General features: G+C 44.7%; 1 protein-coding gene across 2 annotated transcripts in view; it reads right to left on the minus strand.

Annotated features, from left to right (window-relative positions):
- The window catches only part of PAK2 (p21 (RAC1) activated kinase 2), a 44,384-nt gene that overhangs the window by 11,619 nt on the left and 9,708 nt on the right, over positions 1–23,057 (minus strand). For both annotated transcript variants that reach the window (XM_064165212.1, XM_064165211.1), the window contains 5 exons: positions 8,212–8,422; positions 3,017–3,117; positions 2,372–2,522; positions 1,439–1,470; positions 996–1,103 (listed from right to left, as the gene is read on the minus strand). In XM_064165212.1, the coding sequence (XP_064021282.1) occupies positions 996–1,103; positions 1,439–1,470; positions 2,372–2,522; positions 3,017–3,117; positions 8,212–8,398 (579 nt within the window). In that variant the 5' untranslated portion in view covers positions 8,399–8,422. The remainder of the gene's footprint in view (positions 1–995; positions 1,104–1,438; positions 1,471–2,371; positions 2,523–3,016; positions 3,118–8,211; positions 8,423–23,057) is intronic.

Below are 23,057 nucleotides of genomic sequence, written 5' to 3' on the forward strand. Positions count from 1 at the left end.
CCCACACTAATCAGCAGAACAGGAAACACTATTTAGTAGCAGCAAGATCAGCTACTACTGAAAGCTACAGGGAAGACTCATGCTTCTCCATGAAAAGTGGGGTGCATAAAGAAAAGTGTGTCCACGAGGTTCAGGGAGGTCCTCTGCCTTTATGAGACCACATTTGGAATTCTGTCCCCAGTTCTGGGCTCCCCAGTTCAAGAGAGACAGGAATCAATCTACTGGAGAGAGTCTACGGAGGCTATGAGGATGATTGTGAGACTTGAACATCTCTCCTATAAAGAAAGGCTGAGAGACCTGGAGCCATTTACACTGTGGCCTTCCAGTATCTGAAAGGGGCCTACAAAAAAGCTGTGGAGGGACTTTTCAGGATATCAGAGAGTGACAGGACCAGGGGGAATGGAGCAAAGGTGGAGGTGGGTAGGTTCAGACTGGACATGAGGAGGACATTCTTCAGCATGAGAGTGGTGAGAGGCTGGAATGGGTTGCCCAGGGAGGTGGTTGAGGCCCCATCCCTGGAGGGGGCTGTGGGCAGCCTGCTCTAGGGTAGGGTGGTCCCTGCCCATGTCAGGGAGGTTGGAACTAGAGGATCCTTGTGGTCCCTTCCAACCCTGACTGATTCTGTGATTCTGTGTTTAGTCTGGAGAAGAGAAGGCTGAGAGGCAATCTTATCAATGCCTCTAAGTATTTGAAGGGTGGGTGTCAAGAAGAAGGGGCCAGTCTCTGGACTTAAAAAAGCCCTCCTTCTTTGCATGTTGGGTTGGGTAACTGGATGCCTTCAACACAAGCCAGCAAACCAATTAGTATCCATCTTAGGACTTCTAATCCAATATCCAGAAATGAAGCATTTTATTTTTCAAGTAAAATCCAGAACTTTTCCCTAAAAACTTATACCAGCTCATGTCAGAAATATAAAGTATTGCTAAAAAACAGAAGCAAAAGTTCTGCAACACTGTGAAATGCAGATCCTGCACTGCAGAGGTAAAGCTGCTCACCGATTTCGTGTGATCTGGCCGTGGAGCAATAACAGGAGGAGGAGCTTCTTCATCGTCATCATCATCATCTACCACAGCTGTTGATGGCTCTGAACCTTTGGCATTGGTCTACATTTTCACCAAAGTTAAAAATTATAAGGAAATCAGCAACATTGTCTCCCCCAGAGTGTTACAGATATGCTGCCTTTCTCCTCCCACCATGGAGACAGAAGATTCTGATGTCAAAAGGATAGGTTGAATGCTTTAAGTGTCCCGTTCCACTGTATTACAAGACCAAATTAGTATTGCTTCAGTGAAATATTTTCTGTTGACTCTCAAATTTACATTTTTATCCCACAAAGAAACATCTCATTTTGTTTTTCTACTGCAAGGTTCAGTATATAACCAATGCAGAAGACCTGAATTTGTATCTACCTAAGAATATACAAAGCAAAGAGACTCACCGTTGGTGTTCCTGAAGGGAAACCATCTTTTTCTAAAGAGGACAAATAGCAGAACATATAAAATCATCAGAAAAAAAAAAGAATGAAACCCTGAACTTTAGAGTAAAGAACACAGCTTCAGAGATTCAATTCATTTCTCACAAAACAAAATTTGATGCTCACAAGTGTGAGAAATCAGTACCGCCTTTGAAGACCACGCAGAAGGAAACTGCAGGCTTGTGAACTCCTCCCCTAAGGGCAGGCAAACTCATTTCCCAATTTGCCCTTCACCTCACTTGAGCACCCATACACAGCTTCCCAAACTGAGCAGTGTCAACACATTCCCATGTTCTGCCTTACCGAGCTGTGACATCAGGATCAAAGAGGTATTTCTGTGCCCTTAGTGGGATCTCAAATGGAGGCTGAGAGTACTACAAAGCCTTATCAGGAAGCTATTTTCAGAAATACTTTGGGAAGAGAAATAGGTAAAACTGCATCTATTTGTAAGGCAGTCATTCTCTCAGCCCCCTCTCATAGCTCCCAATGCAGAAGCCACAGCTTATTTTGCCCCCTTTTTTTTTCCTGATGTCACCATATGGTCACATCAAGTTCACAGGCAGCTGCTTTAGCCACAGACAAGAGGAGCAGGGTCCCCAGCAAAAACACAAACCCAATTAATCAGAGTCTCAGAGCTCCAGCTTTATAAACACAGCTCATTAAAATGAATGTTGAATTACCCAGTTCCATTTCTTTCTCCCTCCACTCAGAACAGGAAATTAACTGGACAATGTCAGTTTCCAGTAAGTTGACAATTCATCTTCAAATATTTGTTCCTCACTGAGAACAGGAGCTTGCTCTTTCAGCATGTAAATCTGATTTATTACTCTGACAGAGGGGAAGACTGTTCTAAAAACCAAACTCCTCTTCAATGTCTTGCACACACTTGGATCTTACCTGGAGCAGAAAAACTCAGATACTTCTGTTTTGCTGTGTCTTTGGAGTCATAGAATTTCAGCACATCTAGTACTGCCTGGGGATTTTTCTTCTGTTCTAGCTTTGTGATGTTTGATGTCTGAAGCAATCGAGCCCATTGCTCTGGCATTCCCTGAATAAAATAGGTTATTTTATGCATCCTTCTAACATTTTCAAGGTTTTTTTTTCAAAGCAGAAGGAATTCTTTTCCTCTATACAAATCATAACATGCATAACCTTTAACACATGAAAAGCACGATGGGGTTTTCACAGGGAGCTGTATGTCTGTGGGTGACAGCACAAATTATTAAGCCCACATGACACTGACTCTTTCGGGTGCATTAAGCCACATATGAGGATTTGGAACACAAAAGCACTTAGAACCAGTGTTGCCCATTAACAAAAGCAAACTGAAGAGGGTTTCACAGGGAAGGCTTGCCCAGGAGACACAAAGGAGCAGATGTGACATTTACACTGAAGAGTACAGACAGATCACACTCATTACTCACATGCTGTAAAAACACACAGCAAAAACATTTCTTTGATAAAGACAAAGCCTAACTTGCTATTTATTATAAAACACTGCAGTGGCTTGGCTGCAGCACTGCCCCACAGCTCTCCACTTACAGTGAACTCTCCAGTAATAGCATCAAAGCCAACATGGATGGTATGCTCAAAGTCTGACGGAGGGGAGATTTCTGGTCTTTCCTTTTCCTTCTTCTTGCTTCCTGAAAGAGACATTCAAAGATCTACTGAGCAAAGTTTCAAAGTCCTATTGACTTAAAGACAACAAGTCCCTTTACAAAGTCTTTTTTAAGCCTTTTAAATTTAGTTACAACTTAAGCTTTTGAAGGAGGAGAATCATTGCACACTTAGATCATGGGCACTGAGTCTGGGGAGAGGTCTAGCAAACATGACCTATGAGCAGTGGCTGAGGGAGTTGGGCTCGTTTAGTCTGAATAAGAGGAGGCTGAGAGGAGACCTGATTGCCCACTACAACTACCTAAAAGGAGGTTGTAGTGAGCTTGGAGCTGGTCTCTTCTCCTCAGTTACTAATGACAGTCACCAGCCCTGGAGGAGTTCAAGAAAAGCCTGGATGAGGCACTCGGTGCCATAGTCTAGTTGACTAGGCTGGGGGCTGGGGGATAGGTTGGACTGGATGATCTTGGAGGTCTCTTCCAACCTGGTTGATTCTATGACTCTCCATCTAACACAATCAATCCAAGCATTACAGTGCTTCAGAAGACTGTAACCATTACTGCATGGAGATGCTCACCTATGCAGTAATTTGGTATTTCCAAGTATCTCTTGAGAACACTTCAAATTATTTACACTGTGGTAACAAGAGTAAGAGATTAAGAGCACCAGAGTGAAAGGAGCTCTGCTGATCATACAGAATTTAAACATAGGAAACATTTACAGTGCAAAAAATTACATTCTAATATGGATTAAGACCACCAAAGACAACTTCAGTTCAACCTCAAGTCCACTCTTAAAGACAGTTACAACTCAGTTGCCTCACAGCTTCAAGGTAATTCATGCTAACTAGGATTTCCTCTGATTAAGACTAAAAATGTAGAGCCTCAGAGCAATTATCTAATTTAAACTAAAACAGGGGCAAAAACCAGCAAGCAAAGTAACAAGTAGCAGAAGCAGGAAGAGTTAATGAGAAGAACCATGTGCACAATCCAAACTAGATTCAATTAAATCTCTAAGACATTTTCTAATGCCTAAGGCTTGAGGGGTTTTGTTGTTTCAGAGTTTTTGGCTTGTTGGTTTTTTTCTTGTTGGTTGGATTTTGGTGTGTTTGTTGGTTTGGGGTTTTTTTTCTTAGTTTGAAGGGTTTGTCTCTGACAAAGAAAAAAATGACTAGAAGTGGAAGACTATTTGTAGTTAACTCTAAGTACAAAATAAACCACTCTCTTCCTTTTACACAGGAAATGTCTGAAGTGAAGTTGAATCCTGCTCAGAGGTACCTTGGGGAGAGGATGGCACTACTGTTGTGACCTCAGTGTTCCTGCACCAGTTCACTGTGTTCAGTTTAACACTGGAACAGGTTGCCCAGGGAGGCTGTGGATACTCCCTCCCTGGAAGTGTTCAAGGCCAAGCTGGATAAGGGCCTTGAGCAACCTGGTCTAGTGAAAGGTGCCCACGGCAGGGGCGGGTGGAACTAGATGATCTTTAAGCTTCCTTCCAACCCAAACTATTCTACGAAGCTACAAAATCTTTCAGGAATCTATTTTCTTGTCCTTGCAAAAAAAAGCTCAGGCCCTGCTCTCTTTCCCTGCCAGAGCAGTGGAGTATAGCTGCTGCTTGATGCTCAAGGCCTGGCAGTGAGCTGCAGAGCGTGTCTGACCTGATACCAAGAAAAGTGCACGTGCAATCCTGGGAATGCTTGCGGGCTTGCAGAGCATACAGCTGAATCAGCTGCTTTGCCTGCTGTGTGTGAAGCCAGAAACAATGCCAAAGTGCTCACAGCCACAAAGGAAAGCAGCACAAGCACACCATTTTGCAGTATAACTTGATCACCATTTTATGTTTGCACGTAAGGGGAGGGAAGAAGGTTTTTTTAATTCACCTTAAAAAAATAAATGATGTAGTTTCAGTAGAGTGAAAGTGCAGCTAAACCAGCACTCTCCTCATTGCTACGTGGTAAAAAGTTACTGAACATAGGAGCAGGCATAGATTGAGCTGTTCAGAGCCAGAGAATCCATCTGAAATCCCCTCACACTAGCAGAAGAGGAAGGACAGGGAGCTGAGGACAATACTTACAAACGAAAAGCCATGTGGGCTGCCTCCAGCTGAACAATGCAGTGGAAAGACATGGCTATTATAAACAGGATATCTTTAATATGGCTGCACAGGTCAGAGCCAAAAAGCAAAAGGCCTGTCAAATGTTCCCATTAACGTCGTTCAGTCACAGGACAGGAGAAACTTGGCTCATGTAAAAACCTTTAAGGAAAGTACCATTTCTTCCCAGTCTCTTGCAGTTGTTTATGTGAAGGCAAGAGGGTAAAAAAATTCTATTCCTGGGGAAGGTTTGTGTTCAGGAGCACTTGATGTGTAGAGAACAGAAGCTGGTGCTCAAACCTGTCAGCTTGTGCTGCACAAATAAACCAACCCCTTTGAAAAATACACAGATCTAAGCTGGCTAGGCAAGGAGGCTAAAATAATCTCTCTGCCTACAGCACAGCAGCACTTCAAACAAGCTCGAGCAGTGAGCTCCATTCAGAGGCAAGTCCCATGAGTCATGTGTTGGCAGGACACAGTAGAGGCATTGCAAACAAGGCCACTGCGAGGCCACACTGCTTTCCAAGCTCTGAGTAGGCTGGCAACACGCTTCTGGATTTCACTGGGAATCCCTCTGATAAAAGGCAACACTCATTTCAAACAGCAGGTAACTCAATGATGTGGTCCCTCAGAGCAGAGTAGCAGTTCCCTCCTCCTCCCAGGAAAAAGACACAGGTTCCTTCAGAAGGAAGGATTTGGTGGAGAATTGCTCCCATTAAGACACCAGGTCACTATCCACCCAGTGCAACCTCTAAATCTGTGAAACAACTTGCCTCTAATACACTTGAGCTCTTCTCTTTTCAAATGAAGGCACAGACACTCAGTAAGGCATCACAGATTCACAGACTGCATTAAGCAGGGACACCTCCAACTATATTAGGCTGCCTAGAGCCATATCAAGTCTCATTTTGGATGTCTCCAGGGATGGGGGCTCCACCACGTCCCTGGGCAGCCTGTTCCAGTATTTTATCACTCTCATAACAATGAGCTTCCTCCTGATGTCCAACCCACATCTATCCTGCCCCAGTTCCAAACCACCACAGGCCTTTCTAAACAGACCATCCCCAACCTTCTTGTAGGTCCCCTTCAGATACTGAAATGTATAAGGTCTCCCCAGAGCCTTCTCTTCTCCAGACTGAATAGCCCCAATTCTTTCACACTGTCTTCACAGGAGAGGTGCTCCAGCCCTCTGATCATTTTGGTGGCCCTTCTCTGGACCTGCTCCAGCAGATCCATGACTCCAAGATACTTCACACACCCTCCTGCATTGCAACCCAACCTCAGTACACAAAGCAAGAAACAGCTACTTCTGAGCAGTCTGCTCAGAGCAGGTAGGCAACTACAGATGGTACACTTGGAGTTTGAACTGCAGCTGAAACCACACTGAAAACTGTCCTGAGTCAGCAGTCTTGAGCACATCATGAATGATCCAAGGTCCTGGGCAATGACCCACAGCACCTCCTTTAATAAATTCTGCTTAAAGAACATTTCTTGGTCTAGGGGACTATTTTAAAGCGTTCCAAAAACGCATACAGGTTCGTTTCACTTCCAAAGTCCAGCCAAGGAAATTCAAAGCAATTAAGTAGTAAAAAGATGGTTATCACTTCATTTATTCTAACAATGAACTGGGAGAAGAGAAAAAACCTCCATGACTATGCTATTTAACAGGTTCTTCAGACTCTCATGATAATTGCTGCATAGAACTAGCTCAGACTCGTGGCAGAAATTCTGCATCTGCTTAACCTCACCATCTGCAGCGAGTCCCCCAAAAAGCACACCACTTCCCCAGCAACATCTCCTAAGAGAGACCCAGGGTGGGGAAAGAGTTGTGGCAATAATGTGACATGATCAAGCTGGTCAGGAAGGACCTTGCAAAACTACATGTACAGAGATCTGCAGAACAAAGCCAAACAACATTATACAGTGCCAGGACTGTTTGCACTAGTCTTGTACATTTCCTGGCTGTAGCCAGGTGGGGTTGGACTCTTCTGCCAGGCAGCCAGCAACAGAACAAGGGGACACAGTCTCAAGTTGTGCTGGGGGAAGTCTAGGCTGGATGTTAGGAGGAAGTTCTTGCCAGAGAGAGTGAATTGCATTGGAATGGGCTGCCCAGGGAGGTGGTGGAGTCACCACCTGTCCTAGGAGGTGTTGAAGAAAAGCCTGGCTGAGGCACTTAGTGCCATGGTCTAGTTGATTGGACAGGGCTGGGTGATAGATTGGAGTGGATGAGCTTGGAGGTCTCTTCCAACCTGGTTGATTCGATGATTCCTTTAAAAGAAGAATTCACTATTTTTTTAACTCATTTGTTAAATTTTACACTGGCTGCAGAAATTGTTTCCATGAAAAATTTCCAAGAAATGTATTTTTGATGGAAAAACTTCCTTTTCCATGACAAAAATTCTACCCTAAGTTGACAGAGTATTTTGCATATAGCCCAAATACATACTTTTTAATCCCATCATAGAATCAACCATGCTGGAAGAGATTTTCAAGAGCATCCACTCCAATGCTGTGAATGCCTCCTCCCTGGGTGTGTTCAAGGCCAAACTGGATGATACCTTGAGCAACCTAGTCTAGTGAAAGGTGTCTGCCCATGGTGAGAAGGTTGGAGTAGATGATCTCTGAGGTCCCTTTCAACCTAAGCCATTCTATAATTCTGTGATGACAGAGGTACACACAACATCAACATGAAGTAACCTCCAAACCAGCTGGATATGCAGTTCAAACCAGTAATCCACATTTAGCATGGTCAGTGATGTAACAGCCAGGGATCACAAATATTTATTAGGTTAAATCAGGCAACAAACACAAGAAGTGGTGGGGTTTCCCCAGTGAGCTCTTTAATTTTTCTTACTTGGCATTTCATCTTCAAACATCCCAGTGCAAACATCTCAGCTCACTGAACACACCCAATCTTCATCACTTCCTCCAATCCCATACTTGGATAGGCTGAACTCAAGTGCCTACTGCACTACCAAAACTTACAAGCCAAGGAACAGGAGCAGTGACCTCGGGAACCAGAAGCACCTTACCTTTTTCATTGCTAGAGAATATGCAGATGATTTTATTCCGAGATCTTCTCTCTTCTGGCACAGAAGGCAGAGGTTTCAAGCTGTGGTTGGCAGACAACTGGTCTTTGCCCCCTGAGCCGATGATAACGCTGTTCATGCGGACAGGAGGAGCTGGGGGCTTGTCTTCCAGTTCTCCGTTGTCAAACATGGTTCTCAACAGCTAGTGGAAGCACTGAAACAGAAATACTTGTTTTAACACAGGAAGAGAGCATAGAATACATAAATGTAGCATTTCTTTTGTTGGCCAGAGAAAGCAGGTGTGAATTCAACGCTAGGGAACTTGGCCAGCATCAACACTGGCAGACACTGATGCCTCTGCCAAAGGAAGAAAGCCCCTTCCTGACTCCCACTTACAGGCCATCCATTGATTTGTGCCAGCAGCACCACTCGTGGGATGGAATGACAAACTTGTCCAGTGAGAAAAATAAGCCAGTCAAAAGGAACAGTCAGTTACAATGTGGAGCACTTCTCAGACATAGCTCATTGCCTGTTCACACAAAGGTTGTGTAGGTGAAACGGACAGCACAGTTCAGCGCATAACTACATCTTTGAGCTGGAACAGCTCCAGGCTCTAGAGTCAAACACCTTTAAAAGCTTTACATGCTTCCCTTCTTGCCATTTACCAGACAAATTTTTGGGAAGAAAAGAACAGCTTGAGTTTGTAAGGCAGAACTCAGCACATCATCCACAAGTCATACTAAGAGTATCTCTACTCAGATTATGCAGCCTATATAAAAGACCCCAGGACTAAGGTCCACTGGATACATTCCACTTCCGAACAAGGACTGGCACTGTTCACCACTTTGTGACACACTCTCTGTGTCACAAGAATATATGCCAGCACCACAATCCTAGAAACACAGAATACTTTCACTTGGGAAAGACCTGTAAGAATCAAGTCCAAACAGTATCTAATTCTACCAAGTCTGGTGCTAAACTTACATGTCCCTCAGTGACACATTGCTGCCTCTTTGAAACACCTTCAGGGACAGGGATTCAACCATCTCCCTGGGGAACCTGTTCCAGGGTTCAAGAACCCTTTTGAGAGAAAATAATTCTTCTAATGTCCAACTTAGCCTCCAAGGATGTTTACTTCCTCTCATCCTGTCTCTTGTTACTAAGGAGAAGAGACAAACATCCACCTCACTCCAATCTCTCTCCAGGGAGTTGTGTAGCGAGTAAGAAGGTCTCCCATTAGCCTCTCTCCAGGGTGAACAACCCCAGTTCCCTCAGCTGCTCCTCACCACACCTGTTCTCCAGACTCTTCAACATCTTCTCTGCCCTTCTCTGGACATGCTTCAGCACCTCAATGTCCTTCTTGGAGTGAGGGTCCAAAAACTGAACCCAGTACTCAAGGTATGGCCTCACCAGTGCTCAGTACAGGGGGACTGAACAGCATGAGCAAGATCACCAAGAGCTCCTAAAGGTAAAACCACACCACAATAAAACATCTACATGACACATTCCACATTCAAGAAAACCTGCAAGAGCCCTTCCTCCCTCATAATATTCTGGAGAGTCTTCCCTGATCCCCAAGCAACAGGGAACCTCTTTGCACAGAGCAAAGAAAGACTTAGAGAAATTACCTCTTGATGACCGCTGACTAACAAATGTGCCCCTCATTCCTCCATAGCTCCAACAATTAAATACCTCTTTGAAACAGGAGACAACACATCTCCTCTGTGCTCACCTCCTCTTCTCATAGCACTTTAGGAAATGAAAGGCCTATAGATGTCTACCAGTCACCCACTATAGTCCCACAGAGTAACTCAGTCCCAGTCACACTACTCAGCAATCATTATCATTGTCATTCAAGGGAGTCAGCGTAAGGTAGTACACCACAGTCCCAGTTATCAGAGTTCAGGTCCAAAGCACAAACACTATGCTATGTAGTGTCAGGGCATCCTGCAAAATATGGGCTAAGCAGCAGAACTGGAAACAAGTCACCTGCCACTCCATCAGTTCAATGGGTGGGTGAATGCTGTCAAATCTCAGAGGAGGAAAACAGATCAGGCAAGCAGCCTGAACTCAGCACAAGAGCACACTGTTTTATCACAGTATCACAGAAGTCCAATTCCCCTGCCACAGCAGGATCACTAGGGCAGGTCACACAGGAACATATCCAGGTGGGAAGGAGACACTCCACTACCTCTCTAAGCAACCTGTTCCAGAGTTCTGTCTCCCCCACGGTGAAACAGCTTTTCCTTATGTCCCGTGGAACCTCCTATGCTCCAGCTTGCACCCACTGCCCCTTGCCGTATCACCAAGAAGAGCCTGGCTCCATCCAACCAACACTCACTCTTCACATTTTTCAAACATCTCACCACTCAGTCTCCTCTAAGCTAAGAGAAGCTCCTTCAGCCTTTCCTCAGAAGGGAGATTTGATACTGCTTTCAGAACCTTTGTGACTCTGCACTGGACTCTTTCACACAGTTCCCTGAAGCCCTTCTTGAACTGAGGAGCCCAGAACTGGACATGATATTCCATATATGCCTCACCACACGTTGTGAAGTCCAAGACAGGTCAAAATTGTTACCATAAATGCCCATGAAAGCAAATAATTTTTGTACAAATACCTTCAGAACCACAAGCAACACAAAACAAAGCTCTGGCAGTTCAAGCAAAAACCAGATGTGGGCTGGTTGCCCCATGGATAGGGACTAGTTGTCAAATCTATACAACATTCATGGGCATAAGCCTGCCTTCAAGCTCTTTGCCTGATGATAGAGCAATAAATACACCTGCAACACTTCAAGGTGTCTGCAGGGATGCAGTCCTTAATCAGACTGCAATTCCCAGCCCTAGGCAGCCTTCCATAATCACTTACTGATTGCTTTTTCAGACACTACAATTTATCTACAGGATCATCTGTATTTTCCAGTACCTATACTACAATTTGGGGGGGTAGGGAAATTAACACCCCTGCAATCTAACAGCAGGTCTGAGCAGCCTTCCCCCAGGGATTTCAATTCCAAGTGCTTCCCTAGCAATACATATTGTTTGCACCAAGGACGTGCCACTAATTTCAGACACACAGATTTCTGCTCCGAAACACCAGACCAGATAATTGGTATTCAAGAGTCCACTTGAACTTGAGCCTGGAGTGCTGGCAGCACAGGGGACCCTTATGCTAATCAAATCTCAGCAAAGTGTAGGATGTAGGGTCCTTAGCTATCTAAATGAGATCAGACATTTAAAAGAAAGCACTCCTCCTCCTGAACAAAGAAATACAATCAGATGGCTAAATGAATTGTTTTGGTTGATCATCGAGTCCTACTGTCAATCCAATACACCAAGGCCATTAAACCATGTCCCCAAGTGCCACACCCACACATTTCTTGAACACCTCTAGAGATGGTGACTTCACCACCTCCCTGGGCAGTCTGCTCCAGTGCCTGACCACTCTTGCTAAGATCCAGTCTAAACCTCATCTGGCACAATTTCAGTCCATTTCCTCTCATTCTATCTGCCAATACCAGAGAGAAGAGGCTGACCCCCACCTTACTCCAATCTCCTTTCAGAGAGTTGTGGAGACACAAGGTTTCTCCTCAGCCTCCTTTTCTCCAGACTAAACAACCCCAGTTCCCTCAGCTGCTCCTTACCACACCTGTTCTCCACACCCTTCACCAGCTTCATAGCCTTTCTCTCAACATGCTCCACCAGCACCTCAATGTCCTCCTCGGAGCAAGAGGCCCAAAACTGAACCCAGTATTGGAGGTGAGGCCACACCAGTGCCAAGCACAGGGTCACCATCACTGTCCTTCTCCTGGTGGACACATTATTGCCAGGCCAGGATGCTGGTGGTCTTGGCCACCTGGGCACACATTAGACCGTAATCATAGTAGATCATGATCAACAGAATCATAGTAAACCAACAAGTATATCACATAACATTAAGAGCAAGATGTTTATGCTTCATGAAGGAAACAACATCACAAGTAGCCTTTTGTATTTTTCTAAAATAAACCCTTCTGTTTCCTCCACCTTTACAGTTTTTTGAGCTGCCTGATTTTAGCAAGAGCAGGATGTAAGGATAAACAATTAAGCTGCATCTGAAACTGAACAAGAACAGACTTGACCCTCCAAGCCCACACTAATTCCTGGCATGCTCCCTTGGAGCACCAAATCACCGGTTTAACATATCTGTTACCTGGTGCTCAGGCTGCAAGTTTACAAAAGCTTGCTGGAGTGTGTCCAGAGAAGGGCAACCAAGCTAGTGAAGGGTATGGAGAACAGGTCTGGTGAGAAGTGACTGATGGACCTGGGGCTGTTCAGCCTGGATGGAGAACAGAAGGCTGAGGGGAGACCTCATTGCTCTGTGCAACGTCCCAGTAGGAGGTTGGAGGTTAGTCTCTTCTACCTAGTATCAGGCAACAGAAGGAAACAGACTGAAATTGTACCAGGGGAGGTTCAGGTTGAAGATCAAGAAACATTTCTTTGCTGCAAGAGTGCTCAGGCATTGGAACAGGCTGCTCAGGGAGGTGGCAGAGTCACCAACCCTGAAGGTGTTCAAGACACATGTGAACACAGCAATTTGGGACACGGTTTAATAGCCATGGTGGTGTTAGGTTGATGGTTGGACTATGGTATTAGAGGTCTTTTCCAATCAAAACAGTTCTAAGATTCCATGATTTACTGCACTTTTGTTCACATATTTGCAAACTAAAATTCTCACTCTTGTAAAAACTCTTGAATTAATTTTCAGTGTCACAAGCAGTGCAAGCCAGCTGTTCATTGCACACTTAATATTACAGCTTCTTGACCTGAAATTAATTACTCCTTACAGAATCATATAGTCATTTGGCTTGGAAGGGATCTTGAAGGTCATCTAGTTCCAGCACACCTCCCCACCATGGACAGAGACATCTGTCACTAGACCAAGTTACTCAAGACCCTGTCCAACCTGGCCTTGAACACATCGAGAGAGGGGGCACAAGCCTCCCTGAGCAATCTGTTCCAGTGTCCAATCACCCTCACTGTAAAGAATGTCTTCCTAATCTCCAGTTTAAATCTCCCCCCTTCCCTGTCAAAACCAATGGTCTTCATCCTACCACGACAAGCCCGTGTAAAAAGTCCCTCCCCAGTTTTCTTGCAGCCTGCCTACTACCTTCTCAAAAGAAGAAACTGTTAAGCAACAAGTTGGAAGCAAATAGATGGAAATTCAAACCCCATTTCTTTCTCAAGAACACGAGGTGCTTAGTGTAACTGGCACAACAGTAGCTGTCCAGAATCCTGACAGCTGCAGCTCTGATAGCTGTTCAGGGTGGGAAAAGATCCTCGACATTGCTCAACGTGGAGCTCAGGAGCTTTACAGGAGGGAACTAAGCTGCAGGGCTGGTAGAGCAGACTGGAACTGCAGAAGAGCTTGGGCAAGAGCTTCTCACCTGAAGGACTAGCTCCATTATTTGCCATTTAAAAACCCAAATCCTTCAAGTTCATCAAACCTGCAGTTTAGTAAAACCTCTGCTTCTAGGGAAAACTCAAAAGACATGGTTGATTTAGCAACTCAAAGCAGTACCATTTCTGAGTGACTGTTTCAAAGCCTATTGTTAAAGTGCTAGAACCAAAACCATTTTTGCACAAAGAACCATTTCAGTGCACAGCAGCTTCGAATTCATAGTTTAAATAAATTACAACAGCTCCATTCACAACAGACTGCATCAGGAAACAAAAGACTGACCCTGACAGTCATCATCAGAGGTTAAAAACCAATCATTTTAGTCAGGTTCAAATCTATAAGCTCGTCTCTTTCTGACAACTGAGTGCAGAGTGCAGAAAAGCACAGCTCTCATTTTCCATATCCTTACCCCATCTTCCTTACACAGGTTAAGTTTCCACAGCATTGGAGAGATTTGGTATTATGGGCCATGACCAGGGGAAGAACGAAAAAAAAGAAGAGAAAGCTCAAAGTGGAATGCAAATACAGCCTGAAGCTCCTTTCTCAAAAGGAGCCTGTTCACAGCACAATGACTCTTGCACCCTCACCCACGTGGCTGCCTTGCTGAATCATGGCTTGTGCAGGGAACTGCAAGGACCAGGAGAATGTGAGCCGTTCCCAGTGCCAGCCAGGAATCTGCATACCGGCAAAGGGATGCCAGGTTCACACTTCTCTGGTAGAATCAGACGACACAGTAATTGGTGTCGGGGCAGATATGTAACTTGGTTGAAAGACGTCCACTAAATAGTTAACCTAAGTTTGAGCAACCACATAGAGGTGTTCTTTTAAATCTGGAAGAAAGATCACAGAATGTCAGGGGCTGGAAGGGACCTCCAGAGACCAGCTAGTCGAATAACCTAGATGACAGAGGAAGCAAAGGAAATCTATGGAAGAGGACACAATTAGAGGAAAGGGATTCACTTTGACCTTTGCTGGTGAAGACAATACCAGTAGTAACACATTGGGAACTCCCTGACAATCACTAGTTGCACTACATTTAATTACAAGAACTAGAAAGCAATAGAATGAACCACAAAGACAAGCTGTGAAGCTGCAAACAATACTTAACTACTGGCTTCAAACAGATTCATTCCCACCACAGGGCAGTGGCTACAACCCACTGTACTCACAAAAACAGGACACAAAGAGCAGAAAGTTTTCCTCCTAACAGTTCTGCTGCTCCCTCTGCAAAACATATTCAGGTATCAGTGCTGGTGACCACAAGGCTTCAATTCTCAGTCCTCATCTCCAGTATATGACAGTACTCCAAACAGCTACCTCCTCCTTTTGACAAAGCTTTCTTGCCCTACACTGGGGCATCCAATATGGAAGTACTCTCTCTTCCATCTGCAGCAGCCTGAGACAGCACACTAATATGAACTGCAGCAGCCAAAGAACAAATGTGCTCTCTGCAAGCAGCAAACAGCCAGCTAGGGTCTGTGCCACCCTAAATCAGTCACCAACAACAGTGAGAAACCTGAAGCCACTTTCCTCGGGAAGTGTAACTCTTTCCACCTTTGCACAATGAGGCTGTGGCAACAAAAGCACAGGGCAGCTTCTTGTGTTATTTAACTCACCCTCTTCCTCCTAGCTCCTGAAGAGACCTGCAGTGACCAACTGGCCTGGATATTCAGAGTTCTGTTTTGACAACAATGCTCCAGGAGTCAGTACTGCTGTTCACTAGCTCTCTTCCTTTCGAAGAAGAAAAAGGCACAATAACCTGGCCTACTCAGGTCACAGAAGAGCAACAGGAGCTCCTCTTGCTGCCACTCATGGGAAAACACCCAGAAACACCATCACGGCGTTCACAAAAGCACAGAATTGTGCTGCTTGAAAAAGGCAGACATTATCTAACTGTACCAAGTGAGTAAAATCTGGAAAGCACAGTGGGAACAGGACAGCATTTGCAGAAAGCTGATGAACACACACTGCCACAGCATCGATCTAAATGCTCTGGCTTTGCCTTGTGTTTTTTTTCCCTTGGGGGTTTCTCTACTGCCCCCATGCCCTGCTCTGTGTGTGCATAAAACCAGGCTGCTTCCTGAAGAACTTCCTAGACACAGTTCTTGTGCTGGTCCTGGCTCACTCCACCTCCCTCATGATCAGTGTCAGGGCTGACACACATTCCCATCCAGGCTCTACCACCATGGCACTTCATCACTACCTGAATGCTGACTTCTCCAAGTGTACAATTTTCCTCTCAAATCTGTCTATAGAACGACTAGAAGGAAATAAAACTAAGCTGAAGGCAATCATTTCCTATTTGCTGTAGTGCACAGTGAGCACTTGCACATGAACAAATGAAGTTTTAAGCATGCATTCTGCATGCATGCACATAAGCCTCAGAGTGTAGTAACTGCAAGGCCCCAAGTGGGGGTAGGAAGTACGGAAGCATGGACTGGTGGAGGTTGTAAGACCGTTTAGTCCAACCTCCTCCTAAAGCAGGGTGACCCAGAGCAAGCTGTCCAGGATGGCACCCAGTTTGGTTTTGAAAGTCTCAGAGAAGCAAACTACACAACATCTCTGGCCAGCCTGCTCTAGAACCCCCCAAAAAACAGCTTTTCCCTTGTCTAAATGAAACCTCCTAGTTTGTGCCCACTGCCCCTTGTCTTATCACTGGGCACCACTGAAAAGAGCTCAGCCCCATCCTCTTGGCCTCCACCCCTTTAGCATTTATAAACACTGATAAGATCCCTTCTCAGTACCATGCATCAAATTAAAGAGCTGGTGCAGAAAGTTCTCATAGGGAATTGAACTGTCTTCCGAAGATGTTCAAGTTAACATAGTTGAAGAGTCTGGCCTGCATCTGTATTTCACTGCCTGGGATTTGATGCAAAAGTAAACTGGACTGCTGCTTTGAACACAAAATCAAACAAAAACCCAAAAGAGATCAAGCTTGGAGCTGCTTGATAACCTGCACATAAATTCCTACTGGTGGCACATCATATCCTGGCTTTATACTGCCACTTAAGTAACAGATCTTTGGAGGAGTCAGAACTAAATCACTGAAACAAATTAAATCTTCCATATACAGCCCAGAGAGCTGCAAAACCCAGTTCTGTTTATTGCAGGTGAAAATTACTCCACTCATTTACTACTGAAAGACAGAAGGAGCAACACAAACACCAAATTGTGTCTATTCTGCATTGTCAATCAAAATGCAGAAGTAATGGATTTTGGGCTAACAATGCATTAAGAAACATAACCACATTGCCTTTGTAATCATAATCCTTGATGTGTCACTATAGCAGGAACAGATGAAGAGAAAAGACCACAAGTGAAAAAGCCCTGATGGAATGTATGTTTCCCTGTCCCTGCTCTAGCAGAAGGCATAAAGGCTCAGAAATCGAAGTTATCCCTACAGCAATCTGCAGGGTGGCAGTTGTCATTCGCTGCCTTCCCGTAGAGCCTTATAGGGTGCTACTAGTAACATCTGTGACACACAAACAGCAGTATCCGGGACAGGCAGGTCCAGAGCAGAGAAAAACAGACACCTCACAAAAACAACCTCCAAGGCAGAAAACGGCAAGTGAAAAAAGCAGCACAGAGCGATTAAACCCAACACAATAGAAGAGCAGGCATGTGCTGCTCCAAGGCAGATTTAAGACAGCCACATCCCACTCAGTTTAGAACATAAAGACCCCTGCTGAAAATAGCTGGAGATTCATTCCTGGTACACTGACACCAAGCCTCCAGTGGTTTTGGCAGCTAGCTTATCCTCAGCCTCCTCACACCACCACCTTTTAATACCCGGGGGGAAAAAACCCAAACACCTTACTGGAGGAGACGAGACCTGATGCTCTGTCATTCTGGAGAAGCAGGCAAACAGACACACATGCTGCGGCGTCTACTGGAGACGGGAGAGCTGCTCTTTTCATCAGCTATTCCACTTTCTTGGACCAAACAGGTTTTGGAATGCAATGTCTGCATGGGTATTTTTCTTCCCCTCTTACTCCCTGCCCCCTCCCTCGCCCTCTTTTTTTTAAAGGCTCCCGTTGAGCAATAGATTTCCTGTGATTAGCTCACTTAGTACTGATTATAGCTCACTTCCTCCCGGGGATTAGCTGAGAGCAACTTTCTGACAAGTTGGTATTCAGGCAGCGCTACCTAGCCACAGCTCACTTCCTCCCCCACTTCCAACAACGTGTTAGTCCAGCAGCTCTTCAACTTGTAATTATTTCAGTGCTGCAGACAACAAAAGAAAAATAATTACAGAAGCAGCAAATCTCAGGCTGCACAATAAAAAAAATAAGGCAAGCTAAATCGTTTTGGATATTTTGCTTTCCAACCTGAAACATTAGGATCCATGACATTTAATCAGATCCAAAAAGCAGTTTTATGGAACAGTATGAGATTACTTTCAGAGACTGAAAATACTTCTTGCTCGATTTTGACTCAGAAAAAGTTCTGCAAATTAAAAAAAAACCAAACCAAGCAGTGGCAGACAAGAAATGACTCCTGCCTGCCAAAAGATGACTTGTGCAAAAGCAAGAACAAGAGTAACCTTGATAACAGCCAGTAAGAGCCAGCAGGATAATCTGTTCCACACACAGTTATTAAAAACATGTGCAGATGCTCTGATGCAGCAAGCAGCTCTCAAAGCCTTCCCCCCTATTAAAAGGCAGGCACCAACCTCCAGAGTTTCATCGATGCCAAAACATAACTAATGGGTTTTGTTTAACTTTTCTTTTATAGCGAGGAAATCAGACTAACCTAAGACAGTCCAAACAAACACAGTTCTCCCCAGTTTACAAGCACCCACAAGCAAGATACTCCCTTCACATGATGCAGCTGAGAAAATAGCTATAAAGCAGAAATAAAGAATCTGAGTCCATCAAACACATTTTTCATTAAAATGCACAGAGAGACACATATTGACCAAACTGACCACTCAGCAAGGCCAGAAACCAGTAAATTGACAGTATCTTGTTTTTTTTTCTCCAACACCAACAGTCACAAGCACCAACTTGCTCCTTCAACTAACAAGGTTACAACCATGAAGTTTCTAAACAGGCCCTTTCTTGGCATCTTCACTGTTCTTTGTGACAGAGGCAACACATAATGCTCCTGGTTTAACAGTAGGACAGGAGAACCTCACTCTTCTGCAACATCAATCCTCAGTTCAAGAGAGATGTTGAGGTACTGGAAGGTGTCCAGAGAAGGGTGACGAAGCTGGTGAGGGGCATGGAGCACAGCCCTGTGAGGAGAGACTGAGGGAGCTGGGGGTGTGCAGCCTGCAGCAGAGGAGGCTCAGGGCAGATCTCACTGCTGTCTACAACTACCTGAAGGGAGGTTGTAGTCAGGTAGGGGTCAGTCCCTTCTGCCAGGAACGCAGCAGCAGAACAAGCGGACACAGTCTCAAGTTGTGCCAGGGGAGGTCTAGGCTGGATGCTAGCATGAAGTTCTTCCCAGAGAGAGTGATTGGCATTGGAATGGGCTGCCCAGGGAGGTGGTGATGTCACTGTCCCTGGAGGTGTCCAGGCCAAGACTGGATGAAGCACTTAGTGCCATGGTCTAGTTGATTGGCTAGGGCTGGGTGAGAGGTTGGACTGGATGACCTTGGAGGTCTCTTTCAACCTGGCTGATTCTATGATGAGACAGAATGGCACAAGAAGGCCATCACCATCCTGGCCTGGATCAAAAACCAGTGCACCACAGTGCAAGACAAATATTGAAGTGCTGGAGGACATCCAGAGGAGAGCAGCAAAGCTGGTGAGTGGTTTGTAGGGCATCCTCTACAAGGTGCATCTGAAGGACCTGGGATTGCTTAGGAAGGAGATCTCTTCTTCCAAGTAACTAGCAATAGGATGAGAGGACATGGGCTTAAGTTGTGCTTTCCAAGAACTAAGTTACACAAGACAGATACTCTGTTCATGAAGTACTTGAAAGGGTTACTAAGACTTCCTGGAGAAAAATATTCTTCAAACCCATTGCTGAAGAATATTACAACCTGAAGGAATTCAACCTAAAGGAATTTACTCCTTAAGGCACTCAGCAGATGTGCAAAGCCTCCCACTGAAAACAAGCAACTAGTCTGTAAAAATGAGATTGTCAAAATAAAAGCAGATCCCATCTTCTGAGAGACCAGTGGCACACATCACCTTTCTACCCCCTGGAGAGCTGACACAGACAAACACATTTGTTCCCAGGGGCAGCTCTCGCAGGTCCAAAAGCAGGATGAGGAGGAACCAAGCGGAATCCAGGATCCCCTCCTGCCCTGGGCCACAGCGCTGGGCAGTTCCCACTCACCAGCTGAATGCAGGCCACGCTTCATTTTATACAGCCCACAGCCTTCCTCCAACCAACCACTCTGCAGCACTGCCGAACGCTAACACACACACAGGTGTTTGAAAAAGGCTATTCAGCTCTCAGCAAGGAAATCACTTAACCCTGCTCTACCTACTTAAAATCTCCAAAGCTAGGCAAGAGCCTGCAGCACACTTATGGCATGCAAATCCACAATTCAAGGTGTTTGTGCCTACTCATATTTCACTAACTACGGAAAGAAAACACCTTTCAGCTTCTATTTTCATGAGCTGAGGTTTTCTAAAGATCAGAGAGGAATGGGGGAAAGGGCAAGCAAGGGAAGTTCACAAGAATTCAAGAAATATGAAATAAAGTCTGCATGTCATCGCTGAGATCCTCTCTTAATTAAACCTGGCATTTACAGGCAGGGAGGGATCACACATTCCAGAACAAAAGTTATTCGAATAAAGGCAGCCCTGCATAAGGTACTGCTACAGCATTTCTAGCACTTTGTTTCTAGCAGCATTCACAGCTGTTTAACCTACACAGCCACCACTCACCAGAGCAGTGAGGTCAGGCTGCTGATGGTGTGCTAACTCCAACAGAAGCCAAAGGCTCCCTGTAACCTTTGGCAATATTACTGGGCAACAGTAAGACAATGCTGTGGCCTACCCATCCAGATAAGAGGTCCAGGACTTAAGGGGAAAGAGAAGAGGAAACATAGTGTGTACCAGCATGGCAAAATAAATAAAAATCCAAGATTAAGGGCTCTGTCACTCTCTCATCACACTGGTAGAGGTGCCAAATGTCAGCTACAGAAAAAAAAACAATCATAGATTGGCTTAGGTTGGAAAAGACCTTCAAGGTCATTGAGTTCAACCATTCTGCAGCTCTGCCAGGCTCATGCTTGTGCTAGTTCGAAGCTAGCTAGAATGTTTTGGTGAGAACAACTATATTACAGGCTGTGAAAGGGAAACAATGGTGATGTCTACTTCACTCATAGGCTTGCTGAGAGGTATAAGAACAAGAATCCAAACATAGCTAAGACACTTCTTCTTCTTGGGGCATTGCCTGAGCTGCATTTCTCTCTAGCCTCTTTGCCGTCTCTCTGATTAATCTACTTTGCTTCCTAACCCCCTGGCCAAACCTCCATTCTTCCTTGGGACTGGGGTAAGGTTGAGAGGGGTGGGAAAAGGTGGAAGGGTGGTTGGGAGCCCCTCCTGGGGACTCAGGTTTCTGGGAGGGCTGTTGTGTGTCTGTATTACCTTTTGCCTTGTATATTTCTGTTTATTACTGTATATACTGTAAATATCTGCTTGCATTGAGCTAAGCTGTAAATCTAAGCTTCATTCAAATTTCCAGAGCCCGCTGAGTCTAGTCTGGGTGATTGCCAAAGTGTGGGGGGGTGAGTAACACCCAAACCATCACAATGCTAAACCATGTCCCTCAGCACCACATCTCTGCCTCTCTGAAACACTTCTAGGGATGAAGATTCAACAACCTCTGTGGGGAGCCTGTTCCAGTGCTTGATAAGAGAAAAGACAAAAGAGAAAGAAAAGAGAAATTGCTCTCTCCAGAAAAACATACATGCTCAGAATAGAGCCCTTTATTTCTCTCTAGTGGCTGACCAAGGCTTGCTTTAACTGCACTTACTGCCAGATCAGCTCAGCAGCCCTGAAGATCAAGCCCTTGACTCTTCCTGCAGCACTGCCAAAGCACCAGACTGGCACAAAATACCACGATGGGAAATTCTGCCTTTTTTGAGTTGCTTTTCCCAGCCATGGCACACACCAGTGGCCAGCATCCTGTGAAGCTGAAGAACTTCCTAAGGATGCTATCAAGTCAAAATAATATTTCAACAGTCAACAAAACACAAGAAAGCTAACTTTGGAAGCTGAAAAACACTCTGAAAATCTACTTACAGCCTTGTACAAATTATGACAAGAATTTAACATGTGTAAAAGCAAACATCATGGGAAAGGTCTGTCACTGGTGACAGACTGTCTCTGGGAATCTATCAGGTTGCCTGACAATTTACATGATATGTTAAACAACTGTAAATGTTTTGAACCAATCATTCAAGGAGTTTCCTTTCTATTACACCTCTTAGGATTTCAACTATCACAACTCAGCTGTAAGGACTGGGCTGTCTAGGAAAGAATGATGCAGTAGTGTAGCACTTGGAGCTCCACATACTATAGCTATGCATCTGTCCAACAAAGAGTAATGGAAATTCTTATGGGCAGAAAGATAATATTTCAGTGAACTATTACAGGGTAAGAGGGAAGCTTCAGAAAATGCATTTTGTGAGGCTGAGGCATTTACACACAAAAAGAATGCAGATTTCAAACCCTGTTCTACCTTACTATGTTGCTTCCAGTAACAGTTGTGTAATTACAAAGTGGCTGAAAATGTGACAGTGAGACTGAACTTACATAAAACAGACCTCAAAGACAAAGATGTCACATGCTGTGTCATCAACACAAGAACTGAAGACCTGCATTATAGCATTACTTTAATCTTCAACTCTATCTGAACCCTAAATCACAGGGAGATGAAGGATTTATCAGAGAGGCATCACTCTGTGGTAATCTACTCCTCAGTCTCCTCTCCCAAGTAACTAGCAATAGGATGAGAGGAAATGGGCTTAAGTTGTAACAAGGAGGTTTAGGTTGGATAGTAGGAAATACTTATTTCCTGAAGGAGTGGTCAGGCATTGCAACAGGCCGCCCAAGGAGGTGGTGAAGTTACCATTCCTAGAGGTGTCCAAGAAGCATGTGGATGTGGCACTTCAGGATACAGTTTACTGGTCATGGTAGCTGGGTTACAGTTGGACTTGACAACCTTAAAGGTCTTTTCCAACCTTAATGATTCTCTGATCTGGAGGTACTTTCAGGATATAGTTTACTGGTCATGGTAGCTGGGTTACAGTTGGACTTGACAACCTTAAAAGGCTTTTTCAATCTTAATGATTCTCTGATCTGGAGGTACTACAAAACCAGGGTACTGCAGAGAGCAGATGAAATAAGTTGTGGGCCCATTCAAGCTCCAAAAAGGCATTTAAAAAGCCTATAGTCATTGAAGCCTCTATCCACAGAGACTGCAATCACTACCTTGGGCAAGA

Source organism: Pogoniulus pusillus, chromosome 26 (genome assembly GCF_015220805.1).
Source record: "Pogoniulus pusillus isolate bPogPus1 chromosome 26, bPogPus1.pri, whole genome shotgun sequence".
Classification (NCBI taxonomy): domain Eukaryota; kingdom Metazoa; phylum Chordata; class Aves; order Piciformes; family Lybiidae; genus Pogoniulus; species Pogoniulus pusillus.